The sequence below is a fragment of the Mauremys mutica genome, chromosome 13 (genome assembly GCF_020497125.1).
Source record: "Mauremys mutica isolate MM-2020 ecotype Southern chromosome 13, ASM2049712v1, whole genome shotgun sequence".
Classification (NCBI taxonomy): domain Eukaryota; kingdom Metazoa; phylum Chordata; order Testudines; family Geoemydidae; genus Mauremys; species Mauremys mutica.
Window position 1 is genome coordinate 45,051,649 of NC_059084.1, and position 9,780 is coordinate 45,061,428.

Below are 9,780 nucleotides of genomic sequence, written 5' to 3' on the forward strand. Positions count from 1 at the left end.
CAAGTAGCTTTTAAGTGAGGTATAACTTGGGGGGATGTAAGACAAATCAAACTCCTGAAAGGGGGACAGTCGGGGAAGGTTGAGAGCCACTGATGCAGAGCACAAGCCTCAGGACAATCCAGGTGCAGGTGGCTCACTAAACACTAAACAAACGTCTGTTAGTCTATAAGGTGCCACAGGATTCTTTGCTGCTTTCACTAAACACTGTGTCCCAGCCGCAGAGAGGCCATCTGGTTCTGGGCTCCCTGCAGGCCGCGGGGGAGGGGGAATTGCATTCCGGGAGCCAGGGAAGTGCAGGGTGTGTTGGTGAGGGCCAGAGAGGCAGATCAGGGGAAGGCGGAGGGAACGCCCAGCTCTGCCTGTTATAACCTGGTTCCTCTGAGAGCGTCTCATGTGGAGGATCCTCAACAGAAATCCCCAGCTCCATCCACCCCAGCGGGAGACACCCAGACAGGGGCAGTGACTGCAAACACAACTCCTAGCAGTGAGTATCTTCCTCATGGCCAGCCAGCCTAGGGCTGGGCTAGCAGGGGGCGGCGGGTGAGGACTGAGGGGCACTGGCAGAGCTTGGGGGGTGGGCTTGGCTAGCAGGGGGCTGCAGGTCAAGACTGAGGGGCACCAGCAGAGCTGTCGGGAAACCCAGGGCTGGGCTAGCAGGGGGCGGCGGGTGAGGACTGAGGGGCACTGGCAGAGCTTGGGGGGCGGCTTGGCTAGCAGGGGGCTGCGGGTCGGGACTGAGGGGCAGAGCTCGGGGGGCGGGCGGGCTTGGCTAGTGGGGGCTGCAGGTCTGGAATGAGGGGCAGAGCTGGGGGGCGCGGGCTGGGCTAGTGGGGGCTGCAGGTCTGGAATGAGGGGCACCGTCAGAGGAGGGAGGGAGGGGTGAGCCCAGGCCTTGTACTGAGGGGGCTGCGGGTCAGATTGTGGGAACTTAGGTGCATTGTTTTCTTTTCAGCTTCAGCTTCATTTGTGGAGCCCTTGCTGGGCACAGAGTTATTCATCAGGATAACCACTGATATCTCCTCACCTCCTTCTCCGCACGCAGGGCGGCCCTTCCCTTCGGCCTTACGGGGTGAGGCGGAGGAGCCATGCTGAGCTCAGACATACCAACGCTGGTAATTAGGATCCTGTGTGAGGCAGGATCCTCCCGAGGCAGGATCTGGGCTTTCCCCGTCCGCCCCCCCTCCGGCCAATGCCGGCCCGCGGAGCTCTCTCTGCAGACCCTTCCCAGGGCTGCCCCAGTCCTGTCCCAGGCAGCAGCGTAGCTAGCGGGGGAGCAGGTCCGGGGCCGGATTTTGCATGCGGCTGCCGGCTGCCTCTCGGTTCCCCCCGGTCCCGACTCGTTCCGGGGCTGCAGGCGGCGGCGGCTGGTTGCCCGGCTCCCCGGCGAGGAGGAGGCTCCCGCCCGCCTGCAGCTGCCCGGCAGGGGTGGGCTCTGCCGGGAGGGGAAGGGGCGGCGGCGCGGCGGGGGCTAAGGAGCAGCAGGCTCGTGGAGGCAGCTCAGCGCCGCTGCAGGGTCCCCCCTGGCCGCCCCGCTCCTCCCCGCCCTGCAGCCTCTGCCTGGCGGGGGCTTCGGACGCTGCAGCCCCCGCACACGCCGCACTAGCTCTGGCTTTTCCCCGCAGCTTGTATCGTGGCTTCCTGCGCCACTGCAGGCTTGTGTTTCCAGCGCTGGCCCGGGCGATGTAAGTCAGCGCCAGCTTTTATCACATAAACAAACATAACAGGCAGATCGCGCAGGACGTCAGCGACCCGATCCCCCCCCCTCCTCGTTATTAAGCGGGTCGCGTTTTGGCGTTTGTCTGCTGCAGGATAATTAAAATAAAAGACTTTCAATGTGATTCAATATTGAACCATTTCTGCTTTGCCAAAGCAGAGTCTTCTTGTTATTCATGTATTATTATTATTATTGGGAATCACTTCAGAACAGGAGAAAATACAAATAGGGGAAGCTTTCAACATGGCACAGAACAAATAGATTTAACACTCTCCAGACAGTAATAGGGGACTTGCAGGTTTAAGGCCCAGAGATGCCGGGTTTGGTTGCATATATTCCTGCAGGCTTTATCACATGACATAATCTTTAATTAAAGATTAATATTTAATTCCTGGAAATGCCAGGACAATCCTTGGCAACCCTAAAGCTACTGGGCATAAATCTGCCTCGTTTTTCAAAGGCTTTTAGGTGACTGATCACCTTCCAGTGTCAGAGACATGATTGATTCACTTCTGGTCCCAGGTTTTTTAATTCTCCTTGTTAATTATGCCTGGTGGGAGAAGGGAATTGATGCCAATTTTTTGCCCCTAACTCACATCCTCACAACTCCGCTGTACAGACTGTCTGAATTAGTGCTGCTCAATAAGGTCCTATCTTGTGACTCCTTGACTGTCCTGCTGATACAAAATCAGTGACATGCAGGGCCATAACTGCCAAGTGCAGCAGCACAAAAGAGGTGCTGCCACGTATACCTAGGGCATTCATTTATCAGCAGTCAAGTGGTAAAATTAGACTACGGTTTCCTAAACAGAGACTTCCTTTAAATTGCACTCCCAAGCAGGCGGTGAGACCGTTTGCAGGGACTGAAAGTGCAGGGATTCTGTACCCGGCAACGTGAGACTGACAGAGAACCAACGAGCACCTCATTGTTATCGCTGCTCAAGGCAAATTGTTTAGTGGAATTTCTCGGGTGGGCAGTGTGGGGAAAAAAATTGGAAGACAATCTTTTCAAATGGGAAGTGGCCTGCCTATAACAATACTGCCTTTGGCTGGCATCCTGTCAGCTCTCACAGCTTTAGCATGGTTTGGCCAGGTTTAGGACTTACAGGGGAGACCTCCAACAAATGCCTAGCTTACAGTAGGTGCTGCTGGATATGTGCTGGTTATTCCGTAGGTAAGTTCTCTTCCATCTGAATAGGTATTGACCCAATGTCCCACGCAGCAGCCTCCTTCCTGCCCCCGCCCGAGCACGTTCCCCCGGCCTGTCTCCACTGGAAATAGCTCCCGCGGCACTCGGGTCTGATCCACACGGGGCTGACGGGGCCGTGCGAAGGGTCAGCGGGGAGCGGAGCTGGGCTGACTCCGTCCCCAGGACACCTGGCCTGTATTAAGGGGCGCCTTTGGGGGCCCAAAGTCCTGCACCAAGGTGGTGCGTTAGGACCCTGCTGCCCATCAAGCATTGGACCAGCTCCAGCGCTTGGGGGGAGCCTGCCTCTGTCTGTGCTGATCAATGTGGGGTTTGCCCTTGACTTCAATAGGGGAAGGGGCAGGATTTCACCTTTCCTGGTTTCCGAGCAGTGCCTGTGACCCACCACACAACGTCTTATGGTGCCAGGTCTCCCAACGATAACCTTTGTTCTCAATTTTTCATAGGGATATATCCTGGATGGCTTTGAAAAGCATGTGATTCCCTTACTAGTGATAATGCCAAGCACTCAAACAATCATGAGGCAAGCCCCCAAATATCCCAAGATTGGCTTAAAAATCATGAGATTTTAAAATATAATACAATTGGGGTTCTTTTTATTTGCCTTCTGGTTTTTGAGCTTATAGGGTTCCTGTTTTCCAGCTTTGCTCCTCTCCTATGAGGGCTAGTATCTTGTATTTGTTGTTGTTAATGATAGCTGAGATTCTCACATACTCACAGTCCTCTACGAGGTGAGGCTCTAAAAAGAATAATAAATGTCGCTAGCTCAGTGCTTAATTCGTAATGAAAGGTGCCAGGGCTCAAGCAATTTTTTTGCTTTCATAGCTGACGCAGCCAGCCCAAAAGTACCAGGGCTATGAGTTGCCAAGCCTACAGGTGCTGGACTCAGCCTTGGCAAACCCTTGCACAAATTAAGCAGTGTGTGTACAGCTTAAATTGGTTAAAAGCCCCTAACTTTCAGTACTCAGTGTTCCAAAAATGTTAGACTGCCAGCCTGTGTCAGAGATGTCTTCTGTTTAAAAAAAAAAATGAATAAAGCTACTTTAAGGGAAATTACTGCTTTGTCCAACCCCGAAGATCTATGAGATCTTTGCTCACCAATTCTCATAAAACTTGTATTTGTCATGCCTTTTTGGTGGCTTTAGTATCACGATCTATTATAAATAAAGTGCATTTCATTGATTAATTTTAAAATGAAATTAGTAACTGGAAAAAATGGCCAGTATTTTTTTTAAACCTGTGACAATTATAAACTACTATATTCTGTCATTTACTTTCTAGAATCTAAAGCAGGGGTCGGCAACCTATGGCACACGTGCCAAAGATGGCATGCAAGCCGATTTTTAATGGCACGCTGCTGCCTGCCGGAGCAGTGTGCCATTAAAAATCCGGCCCGGCCCGCTCTTCTCCACCCCCCCCCCGCAGGGACAGGGGGCAGAAGCATAGGTGTGCGCACGGGGTGTACCCAGGCACACCCTAATGCAGGGGTGGGCAAATGGCCCCACTCTTCTGGCGCGGCAAGCCGCAGGGTCCGCACTTCCAGGCCGGAGGGCCCGGCTGAGCACAGCAAGCCGCCGGCCCCTCCCCCGCCTTCCCCCCTCCCCTGGAGCCCTGCCACCGCGCACGCAGCGCTCTGGGGGCCGGGGCTGTGCGCTCCCATGGGGCAGCGTGTCTGGCTCTGCGCGGAGCAGAACATGCTGCTAGGAGCCTCATGGTAAGGGGGCCGGGGCCGGGGCCGGGGGGGGTTGGATAAGGGATGGGGCAGTTAGGGGACAGGGAGCAGGGTGGGATCCCGGGCAGGGTGGTTAGGGGCGGAGGGTCTCTGGAGGGGGCAGTCAGGGAGCAGGGGGGTTGGATGGGGCATGGGAGTCCTGGGGTCTGCAGAGAAGGAGCGGGGACAGGGCCTTGGGGAAAGAGGGGTGGAATAGGGGCACACGCCTCCATCTCCCTGCCCTGACCCCCCCCACACAACCCCCAGCCCTCTGCCCTGAGCCCTGACCCCCCTCACATGCCCCCAGCCCTCTGCCCTGACTCTTGCACCCCCCCATATACCCAGCCCCCCCACACCCCATGCATCCCCCCATCCTGACTCTTGCACCCCCCACATCCCCACCCCCACCCTGGGATCCCAGGTGCTGGCCCCGCACAGCCCACTGCTGGTCTGGGGTTCCGGCTGCTGGACCCTTGCCAGCCGGGGTCCCGGCCGCAGGCCCCGCTCAGCCTGCTGCCAGCCTAGGTGAACAGAACCCCAGACCAGCAGTGGGCTGAGCGGGCCGGCAGCGTAAGATCAACATTTTAATTTAATTTTAAATGAAGCTTCTTAAATGTTTTGAAAACCTTGTTTATTTTGCAATACAACACTAGTTTAGTTATATATTATAGACTTATAGAGAGAGACCTTCTAAAAACATTAAAATGTATGACTGGCACACGAAACCTTAAATTAGAGTGAATAAATGAAGACTCGGCACAGCACTTCCAAAAGGTTGCCGACCCCTGATCTAAAGTATATCTAAGTATAATCTAAAGTTCTCCTGTGAAATGCTGGCTCTGCAAATCCTTCCGTGGCTGGATCATTCTTGTGTTTTTATTTTAAGTACAAAATAAATATGTATAACGAATTTTAAAGTATGTAATTAGTAATTTGATATGTCGGGTGGCGCCTTTTTAATGTGTTCACTCCCCCTGATGTTAGAACCTGGCTACGTCACTGGTCCCAGGTGCCTGGTCACTGTTGGAACCAGGGGGTCTTCAAGCATGAAAGATTCACAAAAGATCAGATGAGTTAATATCAAATGTCCCTAGCTCCATTGGTGTCATTGGACCAGTCTCCTCCAGCCGCTGTATATCGTCCGAAGCTCCACTGGGGTGAGTGAAGGGGGGTCGTGGTTGCCCTGAGGGATTCACTCCTGGTGTCACTGAAAAGTTTTTCCCTTAATAGAAACAGAGAAGTTCCCTGATGTCTCCTAGTCCAACCCCACGTGCACATGATCGTCTCAAACTGCCTTGATCCTTCTGCCAACTGCTTCCTTCTCTTCCCTCCACTTTCTCCCCACCCCAGGGCTCCATTGGATCATTGGTCCCTCGGAAGGACTCCCCTGGCACAGACATCTTCCGCAATGACAGTGGAGACTGCATCGTCCGCTCCGACCTGGGCTGCTACCTGCAGACAGAGCTCCTTGAGAACGGGCGCAACATCAAGATCCAGAGACTGCACCCTGCATGCCAGGGTGGGGATCACTACTTGGGCTGCGTGGGGAAGCCCAATATCTACATCCTCAAAGGCGGCTACTTCCGGGTGGTGAAGGACCTGAGCATGGATGACAAGCCCCAGGTCTTTGACTTGCATCCCAGGTGCCGCAGCGGGGACCACTATGGGATGACTAGTTATGGATTCTTCATCATTTTCCAAAACCAGGGCGAAATGCGGTGGGTGACTGATTTGAGAACAGCTAACGGTGAAAGAAACGTCATCCTGCACCCCAAATGCACAAAGGGGCTCTACTACTTTGGGATCGGTTGCCTCCTTACCCTGATCCAGGTGGACGAGAAGTGGGGGGCTCAGTTCTACTTGTACAATGAGATGAGATCTGCCAACCTGAATTCCTTCTACTCCATCCACCCTGACGTGCTGAATTTCTTCCCCGGGGGGATGGCCCTCACCAAGGGCATCTCCTCTGCGGGTTGGGAGTGCATAAAGACCCTGCACAATGACTCCGACTCCCCCATCAGCTGGTCCGACAAGATCACCCGCAAGGTGGGCTATGCCAAGCAGTACATGTCCAGCATCGAGCGCAACTGGAGCATCTCTGCTGAGTTGTCCTGCAGAGCTGGAGAGCTCACCAAGCTCATCACCCAGCTCCAGTTCTCCCTTGAGTTCGAGTACGGTGGGAGAAACGTCCATACGTGGCAGGAGGACTGGACCGAAGCCCGAGAAGAAGAGGAGTCAATTCAGGTGACCCTGGAGCCCAAAAAGAACCTGTACATCTGGCAGTACCGCCTCGGCATAGGCCAGGAGCCCATCTTGTTCTGCAGGAACATCCAGTTCACCAAAGAAAATAACCCACCCGACCACGTCCCTCTGTCTCGGGTCTGAGCATCTGTGAGGATGGAGGATGCCAGCACCATGATGATAGTCTGGATGTGTCTTTGGCCTAGTACTGCCCCTTCAGATCTTTCCCCAAGCTGCCCAACATTTCTCCAGAATCCCCAACATTCCCCCTCCTGTTTTTCCTACTGTTCCCAGCATTACCCAAATCTTGTTTGCAATGTAGAGGGTTTCATTAAATGTCCTTTCCTTCCTATTATTATTATTATTATTATTATTACAGCTGGTCTGAAAATGGGATTTGAGTTTCCTGTGCAAAATTTGGATTCTCTGTTGAAAAACCAAAGCAACAACAAAAAAATTGACTAAAAGCTGCTGAAACCTCAGAAAATTGGACAGAAAAGAGCTGAAACCTGAAAAAATTGACAAAAACATGCCCCAAACAGAAAAATTCTTGGCAAAACACTGCCAAAGGAAACAAAAATATATTTGCTGAAAACTGGACAATGTTTTATTTGTAGCCAAGCATCTTCAGTTCTTCTGACCAAAAAAATGACCCTGTTTTCGAGGGAAGCTGACACTTGCTGGGAATATTTTCCTTTTGCAAAACAATCCAATTTTCCCTCAAAACCAATATCTCAACGAGCTTTAATGATGAGGACACACGGCCGGCCCAAACTTCTCCCCCTGCCACGTCTCCATTCTCATTCATCCACCTCCTTCACAGCCTTCCCCAAACCCCCTGCCAAATAAAGGCCGTGATTGAATGACATGTTCCCTCTCCAATTGTCACTGTTAGTCACAGCCCAGAATTTGCTTTGGGCTCCTTCAGAGTCGAGTGTCCAGTGGAAACCAGAGGAATCCCTGAAGTGTTGTAAGTGAGAACGAGGATCAATACCGTGGATTTGCCAAGGTGCCAGAGTAGCTTTGAAATCTGAAATCTAGCAAACTGCATTTGCAGTCCATGTCTGAATGAAATTTAATTAGGGTTACCCTGTTATTGAGTCCTGGGAGCGTTAGTGTTCTCAATTTAATGCTTAACTTTTCTCAAGTCTATTTTCACCCTGGAAAGTACTTCTAAACTCAACAAGGTATATAATCATCAGCTTTACAGATCAAAGATTAGATACACCAAATATCCTAGGGATGTACTGAACACATGCGGTCTGGCACTCAACGGTCATAGATAGACCAGGGTTGGGGCCCAGGACTTATACTATAGACCAACCACTTAGCTGGCTTAATGACATAGTTACACTAAAGTAAATATGTAGTGTCGACCAAGCCTTATTTATAATCATCAGTTCTTCAGTCTCTCCAATACATTTGTCACACTTTAAGTAATTCTCTGAAGCACTTTGGTTGAAGGCATCCTACTAACCTGGTCCCTGCTTGTTCTAGTGCGGGGTTTGAAAGGGACTAGTTCAAACTAGCAAAAGCAGTTGTTTAAAGTTATTGTGGGAGGTTCTCTGCAGCCATTGACTTGGGCTGAGGATGGAGAAACATGCTAATGGCAATGTGTAGTTAAAATCCAAGATACAGTTCCTCAGTGATGTGCTACGAAGAGAGCAGACACAGCAGGGGAACTTTCAGATACTGAGATTAAAGAAACATCAAGCGATACAACCTCCAAAAGGAAGTCTCGCCACTTCTTCTCAGCCTGGTAAGCCTGGCACAGGAGAATGCGGGACACATGGTCTGTCCAAGTATCTGGCAGCACTTCTAGGTTCACCAGCTTCATTGGTGGGCTCAGCAAAACTCTGAGGTCCACCATGATGACCCCACTTTATACACCCTGTGTTGGGGTTCACTGGAGGATGACAATCTTCTTATTTTCTACTGGACACTTGCTGCAGCTCTCAGATTTCTGGTCTGTTACTTTCTCTGCTGCTTCCATCATTATTCAGTAGATGCTCATCCACATTTTCTGTCATTCTTTGCTTATCTGAGGCTCTTTGTTTTATTAATTTTTAACACTGCATTCCTGTATGAAAACAGGCTATTAATTGGGTTTCCCCCCTTTTTAAAACAATTTATTTTAATGTTTCAAAGTCACACGTACGTTGGATGCTTCTGCCTTTCAATATTCATTTTCCGTCCTGTGCCAGACAGTCCCTATCAATTCCATGAGGCAACAATCAGTCTGAAAGAAAACAGACAAAATCTTGTATAATTCTTCTAAACATAGCAGACAAGGGGCCAGCTTTGAAAAGGCATTTAGGTGCCTGAAGGAGTAGGGTGGTGCCTAGTGTGGATTTTATGGGTGTCTGCAGGAGCGAGAGATTCTTGGGTTGAGTCTTGCATTGACCTCCTGGAAATCGATAGGATCAAATCAGTCCCTTCAAATGCATGCTCACCACTTCTCAGTGCCCTCCTCCCAGCTCGCAAACCTAGCTCTTTCGCTTCCCGTTGCCCAGCTTCTCTCCAAATCTAGTTAGCAATGCAGCTGATTTCATTTCATCTTCTTCTTCATCTGTCTTTTCTCATTATAATCCGCAGCCTGAATTCTTCTTTGGGATCACTGAGGGGTTGAATCTGCTGCCGAAATGCAACGCATTTGTCAAGCTTAAATAAAGAACTGATTTTTCAGCATTCACCAAGTTGTTGGCTTTGAATTTCTTTTGTTTTCTCCTTGATCTGGGGTCTATAGAAAGGTAAAAAATGGAGGCAAAAGAAGGAAAGCAGGAGGGAGCGAGGAAGGACCTGTCAGTTGGGGTCTCTGTGGAGACAATGGTGGGTTGTTTCCCTTTGGGGACAATGTTTTCATTGGAAATGTTCAACCGGCTCCAGTGGGGAGAGATTTAGCTCCTG

At 51.0% G+C, this 9,780-nt stretch overlaps 1 protein-coding gene across 1 annotated transcript; it reads left to right on the plus strand.

The window, feature by feature from the left end:
* The first annotated feature begins 270 nt into the window (after positions 1-270).
* On the plus strand, positions 271-9,565 carry LOC123348726. Its single transcript, XM_044986340.1, has 3 exons — positions 271-484; positions 953-1,112; positions 5,983-9,565. The coding sequence occupies exons 2-3, from the start codon at positions 1,086-1,088 to the stop codon at positions 7,015-7,017; spliced, it is 1,062 nt and encodes a 353-aa protein (XP_044842275.1). The 5' UTR covers positions 271-484; positions 953-1,085; the 3' UTR covers positions 7,018-9,565.
* The last annotated feature ends 215 nt before the right edge of the window (positions 9,566-9,780 follow it).

Bases quoted from the DNA above. Each gene is read 5' to 3' on its own strand.
- LOC123348726 (XM_044986340.1), top strand. From the start codon at position 1,086: ATGCTGAGCTCAGACATACCAACGCTG. The intron at 1,113-5,982 runs GTAATTAGGATC...TCCCCACCCCAG, and splicing joins GCTCAGACATACCAACGCTG to GGCTCCATTGGATCATTGGT.